Source organism: Chlamydomonas reinhardtii, chromosome 1 (genome assembly GCF_000002595.2).
Source record: "Chlamydomonas reinhardtii strain CC-503 cw92 mt+ chromosome 1, whole genome shotgun sequence".
Lineage (NCBI taxonomy): Eukaryota > Viridiplantae > Chlorophyta > Chlorophyceae > Chlamydomonadales > Chlamydomonadaceae > Chlamydomonas > Chlamydomonas reinhardtii.
Genome location: NC_057004.1, coordinates 5,228,030 through 5,249,487, shown reverse-complemented (window position 1 = coordinate 5,249,487; position 21,458 = coordinate 5,228,030). Strand labels below are relative to the sequence as shown.

The following is a 21,458-nucleotide window of genomic DNA, read 5'->3' as shown; positions in this document are numbered from 1 at the left end:
GTTCGCGGCTAGATTCGGCTCCAACTCCTAACAAAACGCCGTACTTTCCCCGACTCCGTCCCCGCCATCACCCACCCGCCTCCAACCCTCAGCCGCCTCAGAGCGTCGTACTTAGTGGAAGTTCTCAGGCGGCTTTGCCTGTGCAGCTCTGTCCGCAATGGCCCGGTGCAGCCCACCACCAGCCATGCCCCTTCCCTTTGCACATCCATGTCAGCTGCACTCCAAACTTGATTTTTTCAGTAACGAGGACCAAACTCAGAGTGCGCTGGCCAGCATGGTATGCACTGTTAGCTGGGTGTCCCTTATGTATCACCAACACCGGACGCGAAGCACGCGCCTGTCGGCAGCGTGTCGACCCGAGAGACCCGAGGCCCCCACCAACCCCTGACCCGCCCCCTCGTCCAGACGCTCTGCCTCCACCCCCCTGCACCTCAACCAATCTCACCCAGCTTATGATGGGTTAACACCACAGGGCGCCGTGATTGATATACATATCGGTACACTTCGTCATGATGAGCCTTTGCATGAGCTGAAACTTTTTAGCTCGATAGATGTTTACAAGCATCAAGCTGCAGAATTGCTTGTCTAGACATAATCTGTAATAATGGCAAAGGACAAGGACCTCGCTGCGGAAGCCACTTTAGAGCAGCTCGTCGCGCTCGTAAAAGCAGCCCAAAATAGAAAGCATGTTGGGAAAACCGGTTCATGGCTAGAATTTCTAAAGACAAGAAAGCAGGTGTGTCATGTTTATTTGCAATCATTTGGCCAGTTTGGCGGCGGGCGGCCCCTCACCGTCGGGGTCTTGCATGCGCCTGCAGACGGGCGGCACGGACCCGAAACGACACAAGCGAGAGGTGAGTATATGAGCTTAGTGTCCGACGTCTGGCGCGACTTAGGGAAGTCGAGGGGTCGGGCCAGGGTTCCGCACTTCGGCTTGAGCCTCTGGCGTCGCTTGCCCGAGTCTGCTGGACACAGGGCGCCCCTCTCCAGCCACTGTGGCACTCCAACCTCTCAACTATACAAGCGCCCCCACTTGCTTTGCTGTTTGCAGGTGCTGGAGGCGTTCGTGGCGGACCTGGTGGATGCGGAGGACGGCAGCGGCGCCAAGGAGGCTCAAGCTGCGGCACGCGAGTTCACAGACCGCTACCTGAAGTGGGCTAAGGACGTGCGCAAGGTACACACACCTGCCAATGGTCATACACACATTAGTGCGGGCGCAGTGTGGGTGTCTCAGAGTGCGCGCCTACTGCGCGGCTTGGGCCAGTGCGCGCAAGGGCAGCGCTGGGTGATAGCGGCGCGGGCTGACACAGGCGGTGGCTGGATGGCGCCTGGGCGATACGGCACCTGACGTCTGGGCGTGGCACCGGGTCCCGGCACCGGGACCAAGTCGGGGTTATCTGCGGGGAATCCCACCTGCTTGCTGAGGTGCGCCTCGTTACTGGGGCCTCAGCCCGCCACACAGGCCGGACCTTTCGACACAGTCGCCTGCGTGCAGCGTCTGCCACGGTGCCGCAGTGCCGTGATGCCAAACGAATGCATGCCCGCGCGACGCAGGATGCGGCGAAGGGGCGCGGCACGGTGCCGGAGCCACCGGCGGAGGCCGCCGCCGCCTCCACCTCCACCCCCACGTCGACGGGCGGCGTGTCGGTGTGGTCGCTGGTGAAGCGCACGCGGGCGCACCCCAAGTACGCAGCCAACTACGACTCCCTGCCCTCCTACACCCCGGGCTGGACGCGCGTGAAGAGGTGGGGCTGATAGTCAGACTGGCAGACTGCGCAGCCCGCTGTGGGCCAGGGGTGAAGGCGCAGCATACCATTTGGTGTCACGGAGGATGCGGTGGCCGGGTGTGGGGCTGGCGGTACCAGACTCACGCAGTACCTCCCACACAGCCACGCCCACCCCCTGCTTACCATCGCTCCCCACCTCTTCCCGTTCTGCCTCCTCCTCCCTTCGCCCGCCCTCCGCCTCCTCCCACCATCTTTACGCTCCCGCCCCGCCCCGCTGCCGCCGCCACCTCGCCGCCTTTGCTTCTTAGGCCGGAGCTGTCCTGGTCCGTGCGGCCGCGCATGTTCGCGCTGGACTGCGAGATGTGCGCCACGGCCGACGACAAGTCGGCGCTGCTGGGCGTGTGTGTGGTGGACGAGTTCGGCGAGGTGGTGTACCGGCAGCTGGTGCGGCCGGAGGGGAAGATTGTGGACCTGCGCACGCCGCTCACGGGTGCGTGACATGTGGCGTGGCGCGTGGGGCGTGGGGCGCGGGGCATAGCCTGGGTGGGGATAAGCATGGAGAGCAAAGGAGGCGGGCAGTGTGGCCGCAGGGCGCTGTGCAGGAGAAGGCGGAGGAGCCGGGGTGGCTACTGGTTAGGCACGCCGCGCAGAGGGTGTCCTTGGGAACATGTTGCTCAGCCCGTGCGTGGCTTGGTGCACGCACGCCGCACCTCCGCCAGCACAACCCCACCATCTGCGCCTGCGACACTGCGGCACAGGCGTGAGCAAGGCTGACCTGGAGGGCGTGACCGCCACCGCCAAGGACGCGCAGCGGGCGGTTCGCAAGCTGCTGGAGGCGGACTCCAAGGGCGCGGGCGGGCGGCCGGCGGTGCTGGTGGGTCATGCGCTTTACCACGACCTTCAGGCGCTCAAGCTGGACTATTCCCCCGTCATTGACACCTCCCTGCTGTTCGGCTTCAGGTGGGGCCCTGGTTAGGGGGGCTGCTTTGCTTGTGCTGTTCCTCCCAGTCGGGGTGATGTGGGTGCCGCAGGGCACATGCACCAGCCCACAGGCCACAGGCCTGGTTGGCAAAGCGCAGCCGGGCGACGGGCAGCTAAAGGCCCTGTACAGGAGCACGCGGGGACGTGTGGCCACTGCCCAGTTCAGGAGCAGCTGCACCCTCGACAGCTCCCGCCCCTCCGCTTCTCATTGCCAGCCTGCCCTCCCACCCTTCCGCCCGCCTACCTGCTGCCTCCTGCTCACCGCCAGGGGCCTGCCTGAGGCCACCCCCTCGCTGAAGGACCTGGCCAAGCTGCTGCTGCAGCTGCAGATGCGCGAGGGCGGCGCGGGCGCGCACGACTCGCGCGAGGACGCGGCGGTGTCGATGCGGGTGAGGGCGGCGGCGGCGGCAAGGGTCGTACCGGCCGGGGCCGGGGGTCGCGGCATGGGCTGTTGCGGCAATGAGGCGGGCGCGTTCAGCTGTACCGGCGGAGGTCAGGACGCGAGTTTGCGCCAAAGCCCCTGCGTGGATGGCCCTCTGGCCTGCTCCTTACCATGCCGCTTCAGTCCCAACCCCACCGCCCTCACTCCCAAACCCTACTCCTCCATCACCTGCCCCCGGTTTAGTTTGGGCTGGTATCTACAACCCCCCCCCCCCACCCCACGACTTCGTCTGCAGTCTTCAGTGCATCCTGTACCGCTTTTCCAAACATCCTTGCAACCCCACCCCCACACACATGCCTCCTGATTTTACTTGCTGTCCCCTGATTCCCCTGCTTGTATCCTGCTCCCCATGGTTTTTAACGTTGCAAACCCCCCCCCCTTCTCTGTACCAATCCTTGCACACACACACACACCCCCCACGCACACACGCCAGCTTGTAATGCGGGAGCTGCAGCTGGCGGCGCCCACGGGGCCGCTGGACGCGCCCGACGTGCGCGTGCCCGCCGCCGACCTGGCCAAGCTGTGTGTGCACTCGCTGCCGGAGGGCGTCACCGAGGACGACCTGAAGCGCGCCTTCACGGCGGTGGGCGGCCCGGCCTTCAGCGGGATAGAGGGCAGCCTGGCGGACAAGAAGGTGCGCGGAGGGCGTTGGAGTTGTTGGGGTGGGGCCTTGGGGGCTGGTTGCTTGCAGTGCCGGGGGTTGTGGCGGGAAGGCGAGGGGGCGGCGGGGATGCGGTCATAGGACACTTGCGTTGGGAAAGGCGTGCACGTGCTACGGAGCGCGTGTAGGCGCGTGCGGCGAGACTGCAGGTTGGCTGCGAAGGACAGGGAATGAGTGATAAGGAGCGGCAGGAATGCACGACGACCTCGGCGTGAACTCTTAAAGCTGGTTTACATTGTCAACTCCGTTTACATCTTGCCCGCGCACACCAGCACACGCGCGCTCTGCCCGCTCGCCCGCCCCTGCCTCTTCTGCTGCCCCCAGGTGCTGGTGGTGTTCAAGCACGCGGGCGAGGCCAACACCGCCTTCGCCAAGCTGCCGGGCAAACAGCGCAAGGACGTGCTGGGCCGCTTCTACAAGGAGGTGCGCGGCGGCGGCGGTGGTGGTGGCGGAGGCAGGCCGGGATGGTTGGGCGCCTGGGGCCAGCTCACGCAGTGCCTGAGACACTACCGTGTGGCCACTGTCACGGCCGAAGCCTTTGTCTGGGAGTGGGAGGCTGGATAAAGGAGTGGCGCGAAGCTTTGCCGAAGCAGTAACATGTTGCGGGCGGTGTGGGTGCAGTAAGACAAGACAGGCGCAGCCGTTGCAGCCTGGCCGCTGCGCTTCCTTCAAGGGTACCGAACCATGCCCTTGCCCTCTTGCCACCACAGGCGAGCATACCCGCGGCCTCGTCACCGGCGGCCACGGAGGGCGCACAGCCCGCGGACGGCGCGGCGCCGGCTGCTGCTGCTGCTGCTGCTGCCGCTCCCCGCAGCTGCAAGGTGCGGAAGATGGCCTGCCACAACGGCGCCGCGTTCGGGACGCAGAGCGGCAAGCGGGCGCGCGGAGAGGGCGGCGCCGAGGCGCCGGTCGCCAAGAAGATCAAGACGGGCGCGGGCGCTGCCAAGGGCGGCAAGGCTGGCAAGGACGGCAAGGGCGGCAAGGATGGGAAGGGCGGCAAGCGCGGGAGACCCGCCGGCGGGCCGAAGGGGCCCAGGCCCAAACCTGGTGCGAAGAAGGATGGCGCGGCGGCGGCGGCGCCTGCAGCGAACGGCGGCGCGGCGGCGGCTGGCGCCAATGGAAGCGCTGGGAAGGAGAGCAAGAAGAAGAAGTGGCTGCGGCGCAAGGCGGCGAAGTCGGCCTCTGGGGAGGCGGACCCAGTGAAGGAAGCGGGCAAGGCGGCCCCCGCGACGGCAGCAGCGGGGACAGCGGCGGCAGTGGGCGCCGCCGCGCCGGCGGCCAACGGGGACAAGAAGGACAAGAAAGACAAGAAGGACAAGAAGCGCGGGAGGGAGGCAGAGGAGAAGGCTGGCGGTGACGCCGGGGCTGGTCAGGCAAACAAGGCGGTGAAGGTGGAGGGCAAGAAGGACAAGGAGGACAAGGAGGGGAAGAAGGACAAGAAGGACAAGGAGGACAAGAAGGACAAGACGGATAAGGTGCAGAAGGAGGGGAAGAGCGAGAAGGAGGGAGAGAAGAAGGACAAGAAGGCCAAGAAGGCCAAAAAGGAGTAGGAGGTGGCAGGCCGGCGGCGTTAGGGGAGGCAGGTCCTGACTCCTGAGGGCTGAGGGAGGTGGCGGCATTGTGGGGGCAACAACGCTGGTGGTTTCAAGCTATAGCTTGTTGACCTCGTAGGCTGCAGCTGGACATGACCGTGCTGCTGGCAGATTGGTTTTGGCATGCCGTACATCGGTACATGTAGGCAGCGGAGCTGATGTGAGCTAGATGTGTGATATGGGGTAACTTATTAGTTAGATGCGTGTGCTGTCAACGTAAGTCAAATGAGTGCGGAGGAACGCGATGAGCTGGTGGTCCATGGCAGACAAGGCTGACGAGGAGTGTAGTGGGAGCTGATGAGAAGGCTGCGCAGTGCGCACTGGCACGATGCTGTCAGGACACCGCAAGTCGCCTGAGGAACTTCCAGGCGCTGGAACTGCGCCTCAATGCGGTACTTGGGACTGGGGCAGGATGGAGTCTCGGAGTGCCGAACTCTAGGGGGTTGCCAGGGCTGATGCAAGGATGGCTGTAAATCGGATCAAATTACACTCGCAATTCGGACACGTGCGGGGGCTGGGTGCTGCAGCCGGTGCTGTAGCTGCTCTTCATCGGACACCAGGACTAGCCGCACAATCTTTCCGTTCGGGCGGCGGCGGGTCCAACCATTCCAATGTGCTGGGCTCGTCCGGATAGCCTCATTGCACCCCGCCATGCGTGCCAGACCCGCCGCGGCAGCCCCGAGGGGTGCCCATGTGGGGGCGCTTCAACCCCCCTCCTCCAGTGTATTGGTATGTGTGCAGACCACACAAATGCCCCAGTATTGGGTCATGCGCGCCCGACCCACCACGACATACGCCAGGGCCTCCCCTGCCTCATGAGTACCACTGTGTGGTTGCCTAAAGCCTCCAGCTCCGCGTAAGCATATTGTGCAGACTGCAGATACAATCCCCAGCACGCAGACAGGGCACTCCGTGCAATAACCAGGTCCTCTTAACAGTGTTATCATGAGTGCGCAACGCTGCTCTCCTGTTCCCACCCTCTCCCTCCTGCCGCCACATCTCAGCCGGACACCTCCACATGTACCCAATCCATGTCTGGCAGCAAACCCAGCACCGCCTCGGCCCAGTACACACGCCAGGTCGTGACGCCTTGCTGTGCCGTGTTTGTGTGTTTGCTATTACGCTTGCTGCGACACACGCCTTGTCGGCAGGTCCTCCGCCTCACTGCGCTGGCTGCTACCGCATTTGCTGCTGCCACGGCCGCTGTAGCCAGGCCTCAGTAGCCATGCACGGACGAGGCCGCATCCTGGAACAGCTTCTGCGCAAGCATTAGGTCATGCCGCGGGTGCGCGGGGCGAAGGGCATCAATTCCGGCCCCTCAACCGGTTGGCAAGGCCATCCCGTGGTGAAGACCACACATCAACGACAATGCGGGTCCCGGCCGTTGACAACTGCGGCCACACGATGCTGGTACCGACACTTCCGCACTGCAGCACGCCGAGCGCTCAGGCCGCCCCGAGCCGCCTATGTGCCGGTGCCCCGCCTACCTTGGCATGCTCTCGCCCCTCCTCGGTGAGGAGGCCGTGGATGACGCTCTCGATGAAGCGGTACGTGATGATCACGAAGAACAAGAGGAACGAGCCGAACATGATCAACCGGCGCTGCGGAGGACACGTGGCATAAGGGGCGGACACAGAATTGCGGGTGCGCACTCATGGGGTTGCTGTGCCCCGCACCCATCCGCGCGTATTGACCAAGGCGCAGCAAGCCCCATCGTGAAGGGTGTGAAGCCCCGCCGCCCCGTGTAATCCCTTTCATTTGGGTTTGGCATGCGGCATGACATGCCTGTCCCCTGCTGTCCATTACCGTGCCGTAAGGACACCCCTGCTATGTACACGCACGTCCCGTCAACCGTATCTCTATTCGATTCGTCTGGAAACAAAAACGACCACCCTCCCGCCCACTCTTCCAGCTGCCCACCTCCCCACACAACTGGTGACACACAGGGCACAACCCACTTCTCCGCACCGCGCAGTGACTCCTCCGCCGCCGCTAACCATCATCGTTTGCCTCCTCCTTCACCTCCACCTCCTCCTCCTCCGCCGCCCAACCCGCCCCCGCCCACCTTCTTCTGCGCCGGCAGCTGCCGAAACACGTCCGTGGCGTCCACCGTGTGCTGCTTGACGTGCCAGCTGTGCAGCAGGTACACCAGCATGGCCGCCTGAAGCGCCGCCAGGAACCACTTGCCGCCCAGCAGCAGCACCGCCACCAGCACCACCTGGGCCGCATACTCCAGCGCCTGCGCGCGTGCGGGGTGCGGAGTTGTGGGTGCTGTTCACGTAGGGCTGTTTGCGCACCACTGTCCCGAGTGCATGGGCACAGAACGCCCTGGCAGCCACGTCCTCGCAGAGTTGCAGGAGGGTGCGCCCATGCACGAGCCGCTCGCCAGATCGCACGTGTGCATGCACATGGCGCTTCGGGACCGCTGCCAACACGTGCTGCAAAGCTCCATTAAGGTGAGGGGCAGCGCCACGTCCACAGTCGGCCAAACCCCAGCCACACCTCTTGCACCTTTCGTGCGTGTCCAGCCTCCCTGCGTGCGTGTCTCACGCGTACCCCGCCACCCCGCGTGCGTGTCCCGCTACCCCGCTCTCGAACACGAAATGGCACTCACACTTGTCTCCTTGCAAGGAGCCTTCTACTCGCGCTGAAGGCGCGCTGCTGCCCCGATCGAATTGCATTTCAGCGTTCCAAAGCCAAGGAAGAGCCCTCCTGCCATTCTAAGTCATCTAAGCTTACCACGAAGCGATTCAGGCGTTGCGTGAGGTCATACGGGTTGATGAAATCGTTCTCGAGGTCCGAAAGCGATATGAGCTGCGATCGGGTTATCCAGACTCAGCAATTTCATATAAATCCCGTAAATCATGGGGCCTTGAAGCAGACAGCTTCAAGCGTAGGCCGTTCCAACCCACGCCCTTGGGCCCTCACCGCAAACATCGTCCTGCCCAATAGCGCCGCTTGCAGTAAAAACACAAATAGCCATATCAGAAATTGCAATGACATTGTGAATAGCAGCTTCCTTTGGGACTGACGGTTCGACTAAATGAATAAGAAGAGCGTTTATTAGCTATACAAGAGCAAGACGATGATCGTGTTTAGCGAATTGTAAGAAAATGTTTGTATGACAAGGAAGGCCCAAACGGGCGGGCCTGTGTCCACGGCTGAAATGGGCTCATCCACTGACTACTGCCGGTTGCCTTTCCCGCTTGCAGAGAGGCAATCGACATGCATCCAGTCCGCAAAAGCATAACCCATAGAACCGGCCTGTAAACCACTCGCCGCCTGCACAGCTCGCGTGCAGCTGTCGACTCGGCATCGAAGTCCCAGAATGCGGTTTGTCGCCTTCTCCGCAACCTCGGGCGCCTTCTTGACATATCATGTAAGGACATGCGCTCTAGCCGCTGCGACAGCTGCCGCGTGTGATGTCACGCGACAGCTGCGGTGTAACGTTCCTGCGACAGCTGCCGCTTTCGGTCTTCCTCCCTCTGCATCGCAGGATTTTGGCGCGCCGCACGGCGGCCCCATCAGCGAGGGCGCAGCAGTTGCATCCCGCCTGTTCCAAGTAAACCACCTGGTGAGCATTTGCTTGCTCACCACTGCATGTACGGAACGTCGCCTGCATTCGCGGCTTTACGCGCTCCCACGCACCGCAGCTCCTGCAAGCCACCGGCGCTGCCGATGACGTCGGGGCGGGTGCCGACCAGGCGGCCGCAGCGGGGGGCCCGCAGCGGCTTGGCGGCCCTGGTGGCGGCGGCGGCGGTGGCGCAACCATTCTCGGGATGGGCGCGCGCCGTGTACCCACCGCCAGTGAGTGATGATGCCCACCGTCCTAGACCCCCGACCTGCACCTTCCCCCACTGCATCCCCAACGCGCCTCGCGTGACGGCATCAGCACTCATACACAAATACACGCGCACGCACACACGATGACAACTACCAGTATGCCGGCCACCAACGCGTGGCGCCGCAGCGCTGACCCCGCGCCCGCGCCCGACCCACTTCAGGCCGGCCCAAGGGTGGCCGCACGCGCCTGGCAGTGCGGCAGTGGCAGCTGGACGGGTCGGGCGAGGCGTGGCAGCTGGTGGAGGAGGCGGAGCTTGGAGTGGTGGTGGGGCTGTGCGTGCCGGCCAGCTGGAGCGCGGACGCAGCCGGGTACCTGGCGCGGGTGAGAGGGGCTGCGGGGCGGCCGGGAAGGAGTCGGTGCGGTGCTGCATGCGGGCTGACGCCCAAGCAGCCTACCGCCCGCATGCGTCACGCCCGCACGCCGGTCACCAGTGGTGCCCATGTGCGCAACATCACAAATGAGCGAGCCCTCCAACTTCGTTGGCCTGAATCGCTTAGCCTACTCCGCCCCGCCCACAGGCGCTGCGAGACGCCTTCGTGCAGGCCCACCGCCCGCAGCTGCTCGCGCTCGCCTCCTCCAGCGCCGCCCCCGCCTCCGCAGCCGCCTCCTTGACCCTGCCCGCCGGCTCCCTGGCTACTGCCGCGGCCTCCGCCGCCGGCCCCTCGGCCACGCCGGCGCTCAAGCCCTCGCCCGGCGGCGTGCCTGGGCTGCTGACGCTGCAGGCGCTCAAGCTGCTGTGCAAGCTCACGCAGGAGGGGTTGGACGGGATGCTGGGCGCGGGGCTGCGGCCTGCCTGGCTGTACGTGACACACGTGGAGTCCTTCATGGGCTCCCACCTGGCATCGCGCGTGTCAGGCGCCGGCGGCGGTGATGGTGGCGCAGGCGGGGTGGTATCCAACGACGGTGGCAACGGAGTAGGGGACGTCGCCATCGGCGGCAAAAAGGGAGGTGGCATCTTCAAGAGCATGCTCAACAAGCTGGGGGGAGGGAAGGACGGCAAGGACGGAAAAGGCGGAGGTGCTGGCGGCAAGGGCGGCAAGGCCGGGCCGGGGTCGGCTTCGTCGCGACAGGGCTCGCAAGTGGAGGCGCTGTCGGCGGAGCGGTGGGAGGCGGGGCCGGTGGGGCACCTGCAGCACTTGGTGCTGCGGCCCGCGGCGCCCGGTGCGCCCGATGCCTTCGAGTGGGATGCCACGTCCATCGCGGCGGCGGTGCTACAGGTGAGGTGCGGGGCGTCAGGGGCGGGATACAGGCAGCGGGCACGGCAACAATAGGCGCGTGCGTGTGCCCGCAGCAGCGGTGCTGCGTATGCTAAGGTACAACATAATGGAGCTCGCCGATGGACGCAAGGGCCTGTTTGCGTTGTGCACTGTGCATTAGATCCTGAGGGTTTGGTCGTGGCTGGGTGGCCGCAGGTCAAGCCGCCGGACGAGCACGGACTGGGCTGGCGCCCGCCGGCGCCGCCTCCGCCCGGCCTCAGTGAGCTGTGTGAGGGCCTGCCGCCGGCCTACCCGGAACTGGAGGACGTGGAGCTGGAGCTGGAGCTGCAGGTGAGTGAGTGCGCGCGCGCGCGCGTGTGTGTGTGTGTGTGTGTGTGTGTGTGTGTGTGTGTGTGTGTGTGTATATGTGTGTGTATGTGTGTGCGTGTGCGTGTCGTGGCGGGAGTAAGGTAATCGTGGTGCGCCTGGCGGTAGACAAGTCGGTGATTCCGGCATGATTGTGAGGCATTTTGCGTGCTCGCCTGGGCATGCGCTTGTGAGTGCGCATCACTAAGGACTCGGGATGTGCCATCACCGGCAACCCACCAGTGACATGCGTGCTGTTTTTGTTGCTGCTGCAGTCACCGCGTGGCGGGGCGCCGCGGCGCTTCTCGGTGACCGGCTTGCGGCTGCAGCACATGATAGCGGTGGTGGCGCAGCCTGCTCACTCGGAGCCGCCGGCAGGTGAGGTCCATTGCCATGCGCTGTGCCGTACACACATACCCAACCCATTGGGCCCTCTTCGCACGTGCCACACGCATGCCAGACCTCGCCCGCGTCGGTGCCGTATCGGTGCATGACGTGCCTTGCAGTATTGCAGCGCGTCACAGGCTGGAAGAGGCTGCGTGTGTACCCCAACAGCCTGACGTTGCATCGCGTTTTGCCGCTTGTACGCTGCCTGCAGCTGGGCTGAGCCGCGTGCGGCTGCTGCTGCGCGACATGCTGGCGCCCATGTCTTCTCTGTTCCACTACTTGGCCATGTGGTCCAGCCAGGACGACATCGCCAGCCACCGCCTGCTGCTGCGGCTGCTGGAGTGACACACGAGGGGCCGAGGGGAGAGGAAGCCTCGTCGCGCCAGGGCCGTGTGCCCCGGGATGCATTGAATGGGTGCGCCGGGTGCCGGATGCATTCATGTCCTTGGTTAACATGCCGCTATTGGCGTTTAGTTATACATAAATGTGTTTGTAAGGTCACAAAAAGTTGTTTGTATTTGCGCTTGGCAAGGGGATTGTCGCGGACGAAATGACGAAAGCCGCTAACGCCGGCGGCAAGAGTAGTGCTCAGGAATCCATATACAATTATCAAACACCGTTTGGGCCTGGGAACATTGTGGACGTCAAGGGGCACGGTCGTGCGACGGTGCTGGAGGCGGTCATCGACGCGCCCGGCCACCAGCACCACGGCCGATGGTAAGTATGGATGGAAATGGGCTTATGTTGACCAACTCAGTAAGTTGGAAGGGGAATGTGCCTGTTTACCCAGGCGGCCTAGCTACCCGCCAAAATGCTCCCCGCTTCTCCAGCCGCTGCCGCTTCAACTTCTGCGTCCACCCCTGAATCCCTCACACACCCGCTCCCGCCCTCGCAGCCACATCCGCTACCACGAGGACGGCTCCACCTACTGGGCCCGCCCCCAGCTGCTGCGCCGCATGCGCCCCGCGGCGCGCCGCGTGCTGGTTGCTCGGCACACGCACTCGTACCGAGACGCCATGGTGCACAACGTGGACCGGCCGGACGTGTGCCTGGAGATTGGGTGCCACGAGGGTGCGTGCGCAGGGCGGGCGTGCGGGCGGGCGTGCGGGCGCGGGTGCGGGTGAGGCAGGGGCTGCTGTACGTGTGGGCGCGCGAGGTGCGAAGTCGGAAGGTGGGGCGAAGGAAAGGGAGGCTTGCAGTTTGCTTGCGCCGCGAAAGCAACCGGGTACACCTGTTGACAGCGGCGACATCCCATGCCCGCGTGCCATGCTCAGCCCCTTGTGCTTTCCAACACACGCGCATGCTGTCTGACGCGGGGGCCACCGAAACAGGTCTGACCACCAACATGATCTCCAACCGCGCCACCTACGTGGCGGGCATCGACACGGCGCCGGAGGTGGTGGAGATCGCGGCGGCGCGCCACCCGCACCTGGCCTTCAGGCAAATGGACGGACTGGACACCGCCGCCACGGCGGGGCTGGCGCCGGCGGGCTGCACCTTCAGCCTCGTGTGCATCGATATATCGGGTGAGCGCGTGTGGCTGGCCGGGTTGTCTTTGCGAGACGGCATGGGCAGATGTGGTACCGGTTTGCAGAGGGGGGCTTCATGAGGGATGTCGGTACGCGGATTGACAGCCAGGCAGAGGCAGGGGCTGAATGAACGGCGTCTGCATGCGCCGTCCTTACACATGCGCCCGCTTACGCCATGCGTAACAGGCAAGGCGCCGCTGAACCTGATCTGCGAGATGATCCGGGCACAGGCCGCGGCCTTCCCGGCCGCGCGGCTGATCGTGAAGAACGAGGTGGGCGTAGCGAGTGACCGGGGTGCAGCTGATTGGCTAATGCGGGGGCAAAGATCTGTGGCAATGTGTCTAGGCGCCTCTCCTCCCTCATTACTGAAATGGCCAGCTTGTGTTCATTCATCTCATTGCTTATTTATCGTATTTTCTTACGCAGGAGCTCTACGATGCGTTGGTCGCGCTGGAGCAACAGCGGGAGCAGCAACCAGGCGGGAGTCAGGAGCAGCAGCAGCAGCCGGCGCTGCCGCAGCCTGCTCCTGCGGCGGTGCAGACGCCTGAGCAGGCGGCCGCGGCGGCTGCGGTGGAGGCGGCCGCCGCTGCACGAGGCCGCGCAGGCGCGGCGCGGCTGCCGGAGCTGCTGGGGCCCGGGCTGCTGGCCGAGTGCGAGTTGTTCCGGCACCAGTTCCGGCCGCCGCGGTTACAGCCGTCGGAGCGGTGGATTGAGAAGCAGCTGCAGCACCAGCAGCAGCAGGGACACAGCCAAGAGCAGCCGGCGGCGGCGCATGCGGCTTCCTGAGCCAAGCTGTACCATGTGCAGACCGCTTCCCCAGCTACCGCCCGGCTCGACCTCAGTGAACGCCAACTTCCATGGTCTAAGTGGACGGCGGGCTGCTTTGCAGCTTCCTCCGTAGTCCGTTCCAACCATACCATCCCTGGTCACCGCTCATACATCTGGTCGCCGGCATGCGCGCGGGCAGGCTGCCTGCCTCTTGCACACTCACAGCCATTCAAAACCGCTCTCTCCAACCCCGGTGACGGCAAAGCACAGCCGGCAGCAGCAGCCGACCTCTCCCTCGTCACCGGTCTATGCCCCCGCTCTACTTCACGGGGTCCAGCTTCACCTTTCTCCACCGGAAAGAGTGGCACGTCCCGAACTCCCGCGAAGGTCATACTGCGCCGCAAAAAGGCACTCAACAAAATGGTGCAAGCGCAAGCGGCAGCCATATCATATCGCATTCGTGGTGATGCACGGGCCCAGACGGTAGCCACGAGCGTGTTGATCGCGCCCACGTGTTGTTCGCTACTGCTCTTTTACGCGCGCGATGCCTTTTGCTGATGCCTGGTTGGTTGCCAGCACCAGGATGTCCGCGATCTGCACGTGCTCCGGACTGTGGGTGGAGAAGTCGAGGAGAGGGGGGAAGAGAACGAGGAGGAAGCCGTTGGTTCTTGAGGCAGGAGCACACTGTGAATGTGGTTAGGTGGCACGCCCAGATGTGATGTCACGGACAGTGACACGTCACGTATGTCTGACGGTACGGCACGGCATAGAGTATTTCACATGCACGACTGCCAGGGCTCGGTGTTCCACATGCCAATTGCGTATGCATGCGAGCTGGCCAAACGCCTAATGTGTAAGGATGGATTGCGCCTGCGTGCCGCTCTGCCGCCCGGCCATCGGGGCGGTCAGGGGGGGGTCAGACCCACGAGCTGTGCTCCTCAGCCAGCGGCGTTGCGGCCTGGGTGCCACACAACCTTTTAGCCCAGTCCCCGTGTCCACGCGTCCACCCTCTTCCCTACTCCCCTTGCGCCTCGCTGGCTTGTGGAATGTGAAGCACGCTAGTAGGCCGCCCCTCCTCCGCTCCCAGCCCTCCGTCCCGCCCTCCCGCCTTGGGCGCCCACCCCAACTTCCCCCGCTTCCAACAATCCGTGCTCCGAAGTCCGAACGACCGAACCCTCGCCATCCCCAGCCCTCCCCAAACCCTGAGCCCCCGCACCGCGTGCAGGCGTACAGCACGTTGTCTGCGATGTCCTCGGCTGTGAGTGGGTCGAAGCCGCGGTACACCGCGTCCGCCTTCTCCTGGTCGCCCTTGAAGCGGACCAGGCTGAACTCGGTCTGCGCGGCGCCTGCGGGGTGCAGGGGACAGGGCGGGAGGTCAGCAACGGGGATGAGCGGGAGGGGCGGGGGGCGTGTGGAGGGTGGTGAGTGGTGAGGCGGCGGCGGATGGAGCGGCGGGCGGCAGAGGACACTGGTGGGAGTTGCGGTCACTGGCGCAACGGGTGATTGCAGGCACATTTGGCGGGTGGGGCTGTGCAGTAGTGTGCGCCTGTCCGCTGCCATCGTGGCTTCGCCTCCATCCTCGTGCCCCCACTAAACCCGACCTACTTAAAACCCCTCGCCCTCCGTCCTCGCTCACGCCGTTGCCTGCGCCCCTTCACCCCCGCTGCCCCCTCCGGCGTTGCGCCCTCCTCGCATTCCCCCCAATCTCGCGCCCCCCACCCGCTTCCCTTCCCCTCCTGCCTGCCCCTTTTGCCTTCCTCGCACGCACCCGGGCTGATGCTGGTGACGCGGATGGCCGTGCCCACCAGGTCGTGGCGGGTGGCGGTGGTGAAGGCCGCCAGCGCGTGCTTGGTGGCGCAGTACACACTGCCGCCTGCGGGGTGCGGCAGAAGGGGGCAGGCAGTGGGCATGGCAGTGAGGAGGAGGCGGGGTGGAGGGTGGAGGGGTGTGGGCAGGCTGCTCAAGGAGACCCGTCTATCTTTGGCCAGTCTCCCTCAGGCAGTCCCTGTCCTGGCCGCCCACCCACCTCCGTACGACTCCGTCGCGGCGATGGAGCTGATGTTGACGATGTGCCCCTTGTTGCGCTCGATCATGCCGTGCACAAACGCCTTTGTCATTGCAATGACTGACGTCACGTTCGTCTCGATCATGGTCACGGCATCCTGTGAGTCACGGCAAGCCGTGTGCATACCGCAGTCAGCCACCATAGGTCAAGATTCCGGCGCGTGCACCAAAAAGATGCCGTGCCGCCCATGCCCGTTGCTGGGGTGGAGGCTGGGGTAGCGCCAAGTCCAGGCCGTGCACGGCAAGCCCCAAGCCCCAGGTTGCCCCTGTCATGCGTGTTCGTGTCTCTGGTCTTCTATTTGGAACGGAGGAAACAAGCCGCCTGGACCACTCACGTCGATGCTGTTGTCCTGCACGGACGACGTCCCCAGCGCCAGTCCGGCGTTGTTGACCAGGATGTCAACCTGCGTGCATGTGGAGTGTCGCGGCGGCGGCGGCGGCGGCACAGGGTGTTGTTGCTGCCTGCGCCGCGCAAGGCATGTCCGTAATGCATTGGCGGTTGGCTGAGGGCGGAGGTGGCATTACCGTGCCGGGGCATGGAGAGAGTGGCGAGGAAGTCGAGGGGATTGAGCTCAAGTGACTAGCGCTGGCCGGCTGCGGGGAAGCTGCCCAGCTGGCCTCTAGTACAGATGCCATCCAGCCTGCCAGCGGAATGGATGCATGGGGCCGAGTTTCCATGGGACTGACATGAGATGAACCCCACTTATACTCCCGTTGCTCACCCGCCCCCGATCAGCTGTGACATTAAAATGATGAATACCCTCGGCTGCCTGGGTACACACCCATCCATACCCGCGCGTGCCACACACCCAATCCCGACACCAAACCGCACTCCGCAGCCGCTTGCTGCACACGCCGCTCCAACCCACATCCGCAAACTCCTCCGGCAGCTGCCCCGGCAGCAGGTCCACCTCAGCAACATTCCGCACGTCCAGGATGACGGTGTGCACGGGGACGTGGTACGTGAATATGAGCTGGTCGCGCAGGCTCTCCAATCGGTCCTGGCGCCGAGCTAGGAGTACGAGCTTGCAGCCCGCCTCAGCGAAACGCCACGCCATGGCCTCGCCGAAGCCCGAGCTCGCGCCTGTGAGCGCATTCCGACGAAGTTGCTGGCTCGATTCCCCAGCCAGGGTTGTCGAGGGTGCGGATGCACCACAAATTCATGCACCCGCTGCCGGTTTCGCACCTGTGATCATTACCGTCCATCCGGAGATGCTAAGAGGTTGATACAGCGGCGGCCGGGGCGGGCGCTGCTGTGAGGTCGACATGTTTGGAACCTTCTGCTTGCTCTCTTGTCACAGGTAAGCGCTCGCGTGCCTAATTCTTATCTTTTGGTCACGTCCACACGCTGCCTAATGCAAATTAGGTAACTACGACGCGACTTGCGTGTGAGTGCAGGTTGGCTGTGGCCTTTTTGTTTACTACATGCAGGCCTTAGCTGTGGCGAAATTGCTTTATGGCATCTTTGCATGCGAGGAACCGACGAGATGGTCATTTGCAGACCCGCGGGTTCGTGCCTTTCATGGCGAACCCCCAGCGAACTCCCGAGCGGACTTCAGACGTCCGCGGGTATTGCATGGCACCCGCCGCATTTCCACGCACAATACGCACATTCGCAATAAATCTCTGCAGCTTGGGGAACAGCGACCACAGAGCCTTCCAAAGAGTCGCGGCTGCTGCTGCAAGCAGCCGCAAGGAAGCATTTATTCGATGCAAGGCAGCCCAAGGCAGCCTTCTTCTGCAGGCGAGCCAACAGCAGCACCCCTGGCATCCAGCAACTCGGCCGGCCATGGCGACCGAGCGCAGCAGCCGCGGCAGCAGCCGGAGGGGGCGCACACCGCGGTGCCGATGCCTCCAGAGCCGCCGGTGCCGCCCTTCGGCGTGTCGCGTTCGCAGCTGTTCGCGCTGAATGACGCCAAGGACACGGACGGCCTGAGAGCGCTAGGCGGCGCGCCGAGACTCGCGCGGCTGCTGCTGTGTGACCTTAAGGAGGGCATCAATGGCGCGGATGCCGACGAGGAAGACCGGCACGGCTCCGGAAGACACGCTAGCAGCAGCTTGGGCAAGCATGCTGCAAAACAGGGTGGAGCAGCAGCAGACGGCGTTAGCGGCGGCGTGACGATGCCAGCGCCGTCCATCGCGGAGCGCGTCAAGGTGAGCACGGCCACACCAGCCACACCGCGCCCACACCTGCGTCACACCTCAGTCACGCCTTCGCTGCCGATCTCTGCTCGCTCCACCCCGCCTCCACCCCTCCACCACCCCTCCGCGCCACCGCCGCCAAACATAAGCGCCGCGCGCCGCCCACTGCCACATCCATTCATACATATCGTCACAGCCACCCAGCCACTAACCCGCCTCTCGCCCTGCTACAATATGTCACCTCGCTCGCTCCCGCTCCCCCTCCCACTCCCCCACGTGCCTGGCTCCAACTTCGCTTCTTCTTCATAATCAATCAATCATGCATGCAACCCCCTCCCGCCTTAGGTGTACGGCGCCAACGAGATGGCTGCTGTGCCGCCCAAGTCGCTGCTGGCGCTCATATGGGACAACCTGCAGGACCCCATACTGCTGCTGCTGATTGCGGCGGCGCTGGTGCGTGCGTGCAGGACAGGCGGGACAGCTAGCTAGCTAGCTAGCTAGCTAGCTAGTTGCTGACGACTCTGTGGTTTTCATGATGCGGTGCAAGTTGGGATGGAAGCGGGGTGGTGCTGCGGGACGCATGCGCATATGCTGTCATGAGCCTGCCCAGGGGGAATGGAGCTGGGTCTGGGGCTGGGGTCGGGTTGGGGGGTTTGGGGGAGGGAACGAAGCGGATAGACAGGGCGTGCGGTGGGCAATGCGGCGGTTTGGGCAGGGGCGGGATGACGGGGTGTGGACCGTGCATTTGCATGTGGGTCATGGGCGATGTGTGTGTGTGTGTGTGTGTGTGTGTGTGTGTGTGTGTGTGTGTGTGTGTGTGTGTGTGTGTGTGTGTGTCTGCACGCAGGTGTCCACAGTGCTGGGGGCGGCCATTCCTGAGGAGCGGCATGAGAGCGGCTGGGTGGAGGGCGTGGCCATCTGGGTGGCCATAGCGGTGGTGGTGCTGGTAGGTGGTGGTGGGCCAGGGAGAGAGCGGGGGTGGATTTGCCCGATCGAGCCCAACGAATCAGTCCCATCATCATCATCATCATAAAGGGGGAGAGCGGGGCAGAGAAGGACTCGGGGGAGAGAGAGAGAGATGGAGCGGGGGAAAGAGTTGCAGGGCGTTGGACTTGCAGGGGGTGGAGGAGGTGGCAGGTGGAAAGGCGGTGCATGGCAGGGCAGGCAGCAGCGAGCCAAGTAAGGGCGCACGGTTTGCACACGGCAGCAGCCACCACCACCCCGCACTTCCACCAACAAAACCTCATCACCACCATGCCGTGATTCCCCTTGATCATCCTTGCCCCCGCGCCCTCACCCCGCCGCCCCCCTCACCCTTACCTGCATCCCATCCTACCGGACGTCGGGCTTCAAGTATAACAACTCTACCCACTCCCCTCTCCATGAGCGGCTCCTCTACCCCCCCCTTCCCCGCCGCCCGCCAGGTGAGCTCCTTCAACGACTACAGCAAGGACCGGCAGTTCGCGGCGCTGAACCGGCAGCGCGACGTCATCGAGGTCACCGTGGTGCGCGGCGGGGCGGAGGTGCGCGTGCACAACACACAGGTGCGGAGGCGGAGGCGGAGGCGGCATGGTGGCGGAGGCGTGGCTGCCGGGGGTGGCGAGGGACGGGGGAAGGAGGGACGGAAGGATGGGCCGGCAATCAAGTCAGGGAGGGGCGGGCCCCAAACAAAGGCTTGCCGACACGCGCGCCGGTGTAGTTCCTTCCTTGAGCTGTCTATGACGCACACACAAAACACACACACACACACACACACACGCACGTAAGTAACTCCGTCGCGCCGTCTGGGCGGGCTTCGTTTTGTTGTTTTCTTTTCAACACACACACGCACACGCACACACGCACACGCACACGCACACGCACACGCACACGCACACGCACACGCACACGCACACGCACACGCACACACGCCCACACGCACACGCACACGCACACGCACACACACACACACACGCACACACACACACGCACATGCATGTTTTCCTTGTGCTCTTTAACACACACGCACACACGCACGCACGCAGGTGGTGGTTGGCGACCTGCTGGTGGTGTGTGCGGGTGACAAGGTGGCGGCGGACGGCGTGCTGGCGGTGCCGGGGCTGGACCGCGGCGGGCTGCTGGCGGCGGACGAGAGCAGCCTCACCGGGGAGAGCGAGCCGGTCAAGAAGAGCGTGGAGGAGGACCCCTGGGTCAGGTGGGGGAGCGGGGTGAGCGGGGTGGTTGTAAATACCAGCCCAAACAAAACCAAAGCCAACGATGGGTGGGTGGGTGGGTGGGGGGTTGGGGGGTGGGTGGAAGCATATGGTATTATGGTGGCGTGCCCGCGGCGGCGGATAGGTGGCTGAACTGCGGTGTGGGACGGATCCCTTCGGCCTGCTGCCCCACCGCCGTCACCTCACCCCATCGGCGCGCTGCGCCACCGTCTGCACACCGTACGGTCATACCTGCCCAACTTCTGAACTAACAGTTCGTGACTATTCATGAATGTAACCCCACCACACACACACCACCACCACCACCACCCCAGGTGTGGCACGCAGGTGCAGGAGGGCGGCGGGCGGGTGCTGGTGCTGGCGGTGGGTGGCGACACGGAGTACGGCAGGTGCGTGGCTGCTTGCGTGTGTGTGCATGCGCGTGTGCGTGTGTGCGCACGTGTGTGCGGGCAGCAGTGTCGCCCACCTGCCTGTCGTGCTTGTCGCCCGGCCGTAACCCAGCCACATCACGTGCATGCACGCACGCACCGCAGGACGCTGGCCATTGTGGGCTCTGCGGGCGGGCAGGACACGCCGCTCACCGAGAAGCTGGGGCACCTGGCCAGTGAGTGCGAACCCGTGTGTGCGTGTACGTGTGTGTGTGTGTGTGTGTGTGTGCGCGTGTGTGTGTGTGTGTGCGTGTACGTGTGTGTGTGTGTGTGTGTGTGTTATAGACAGCTCAAGGAGCGAGCCACGTCGGACTGTGCGCGTGTGGGGTGTACAGGTAGGTGTGCAGACACAGTACATACACGGCCGCGATCGTTATGGATGACCCCCGGCCTCGTTTCCTTCCTTCCGCGTGCGCACATGCACACGCCGCCAGGCGCCATTGGCAAGATCGGCGGCGCGGCGGCGGTGGTGTTGTTCATTGTGTTGATGGTCATCTGGATGGTGCGCAATCGCGGCTTCCCGATCAAGAAGATCAACGATAGGGGACCCGTGCAGGTGCGGGTGCGTGCGTGCTGGCGATTAGGTGGTGTGCGGTGGCGGGGATCTATTATGTAAGGATATAATCTTGATTGAAGCAAGGGTGGAATCTTGGCCCAGCGGCTCTAGCTGGCAGCCCCGGCGGCATCATGCCGCCATGCACGCCGATCCAACAATGGTAGCTGTCCCTAGCTTGCCGCGTGACGCCGTGATGGCGTGAAGCTGCTGCGTTTTGCTTCATAATCAATGGATGCTGTTGGCGCCACAATTGCGTGCCTCGAGCACCCTGTACCGCTGCTGCCGCTCCCCACCTTGCCCAGCTTCCTGCCCTCATCCGCCCTCCCTCCCATAACCCACCCGCATCAGTTCTTCTTGTACTGTGTCACCTTGGTGGTGGTGGCGGTGCCGGAGGGCCTGCCGCTGGCCGTGACAATCAGCCTGGCGTACAGCATGAGGCAGATGATGGACGACCAGTGCTTTGTGCGGTGAGCGAGGGGAGGGGAGGGAGGGGAGGGAGGGGAGGGAGGGGAGGGAGGGGAGGGAGGGGAGGGAGGGGAGGGAGGGGAGGGAGGGGAGGGAG

At 64.3% G+C, this 21,458-nt stretch overlaps 6 protein-coding genes across 7 annotated transcripts in view; 4 read left to right on the top strand and 2 right to left on the bottom strand.

The window, feature by feature from the left end:
• Positions 1 to 505: 505 nt before the first annotated feature.
• On the top strand, positions 506 to 5,881 carry CHLRE_01g036600v5 (uncharacterized protein). The gene is made up of 10 exons (XM_043058730.1): positions 506 to 736; positions 819 to 854; positions 1,052 to 1,174; positions 1,555 to 1,745; positions 2,036 to 2,217; positions 2,486 to 2,687; positions 2,977 to 3,097; positions 3,584 to 3,784; positions 4,136 to 4,234; positions 4,522 to 5,881. The coding sequence occupies exons 1-10, from the start codon at positions 605 to 607 to the stop codon at positions 5,359 to 5,361; spliced, it is 2,127 nt and encodes a 708-aa protein (XP_042928644.1). The 5' UTR covers positions 506 to 604; the 3' UTR covers positions 5,362 to 5,881.
• A 1-nt stretch (position 5,882) lies between these two features.
• Positions 5,883 to 8,485, bottom strand: CHLRE_01g036550v5 (uncharacterized protein). Its single transcript, XM_001689589.2, has 5 exons — positions 8,332 to 8,485; positions 8,143 to 8,217; positions 7,469 to 7,642; positions 6,891 to 7,004; positions 5,883 to 6,661 (listed from the first exon to the last, which is right to left on the bottom strand). Exons 1-5 carry the CDS (start codon positions 8,338 to 8,340, stop codon positions 6,620 to 6,622), a joined length of 414 nt encoding a protein of 137 aa, XP_001689641.2. The 5' UTR covers positions 8,341 to 8,485; the 3' UTR covers positions 5,883 to 6,619.
• A 140-nt stretch (positions 8,486 to 8,625) lies between these two features.
• CHLRE_01g036500v5 (uncharacterized protein) lies at positions 8,626 to 11,641 on the top strand. 2 transcript variants are annotated; one of them, XM_043058729.1, is made up of 8 exons: positions 8,626 to 8,782; positions 8,900 to 8,977; positions 9,057 to 9,210; positions 9,408 to 9,568; positions 9,766 to 10,464; positions 10,660 to 10,794; positions 11,085 to 11,187; positions 11,408 to 11,641. In XM_043058729.1, exons 3-8 carry the CDS (start codon positions 9,183 to 9,185, stop codon positions 11,539 to 11,541), a joined length of 1,260 nt encoding a protein of 419 aa, XP_042928642.1. In that variant the 5' UTR covers positions 8,626 to 8,782; positions 8,900 to 8,977; positions 9,057 to 9,182; the 3' UTR covers positions 11,542 to 11,641. Both variants share the same exon structure in this region, with proteins under 2 accessions (XP_042928642.1, XP_042928643.1).
• Positions 11,642 to 11,695: 54 nt separating this feature from the next.
• Positions 11,696 to 13,531, top strand: CHLRE_01g036451v5 (uncharacterized protein). The gene is made up of 5 exons (XM_001690053.2): positions 11,696 to 11,913; positions 12,092 to 12,267; positions 12,528 to 12,722; positions 12,912 to 12,997; positions 13,152 to 13,531. The coding sequence occupies exons 1-5, from the start codon at positions 11,747 to 11,749 to the stop codon at positions 13,509 to 13,511; spliced, it is 984 nt and encodes a 327-aa protein (XP_001690105.2). The 5' UTR covers positions 11,696 to 11,746; the 3' UTR covers positions 13,512 to 13,531.
• A 2-nt stretch (positions 13,532 to 13,533) lies between these two features.
• Positions 13,534 to 17,015, bottom strand: CHLRE_01g036400v5 (uncharacterized protein). The gene is made up of 7 exons (XM_001689588.2): positions 16,744 to 17,015; positions 16,427 to 16,641; positions 15,893 to 15,961; positions 15,520 to 15,655; positions 15,262 to 15,366; positions 14,710 to 14,839; positions 13,534 to 14,103 (listed from the first exon to the last, which is right to left on the bottom strand). The coding sequence occupies exons 1-7, from the start codon at positions 16,751 to 16,753 to the stop codon at positions 14,016 to 14,018; spliced, it is 753 nt and encodes a 250-aa protein (XP_001689640.2). The 5' UTR covers positions 16,754 to 17,015; the 3' UTR covers positions 13,534 to 14,015.
• A 170-nt stretch (positions 17,016 to 17,185) lies between these two features.
• Positions 17,186 to 21,458, top strand: part of CHLRE_01g036350v5 (uncharacterized protein) — a 12,366-nt gene continuing 8,093 nt past the window's right edge. The window contains exons 1-9 of the mRNA XM_043058727.1: positions 17,186 to 17,711; positions 18,045 to 18,152; positions 18,547 to 18,645; positions 19,124 to 19,243; positions 19,724 to 19,893; positions 20,227 to 20,301; positions 20,446 to 20,516; positions 20,775 to 20,896; positions 21,245 to 21,363. Coding sequence (XP_042928641.1) covers positions 17,268 to 17,711; positions 18,045 to 18,152; positions 18,547 to 18,645; positions 19,124 to 19,243; positions 19,724 to 19,893; positions 20,227 to 20,301; positions 20,446 to 20,516; positions 20,775 to 20,896; positions 21,245 to 21,363 — 1,328 coding nt within the window. The 5' untranslated portion in view covers positions 17,186 to 17,267. The remainder of the gene's footprint in view (positions 17,712 to 18,044; positions 18,153 to 18,546; positions 18,646 to 19,123; positions 19,244 to 19,723; positions 19,894 to 20,226; positions 20,302 to 20,445; positions 20,517 to 20,774; positions 20,897 to 21,244; positions 21,364 to 21,458) is intronic.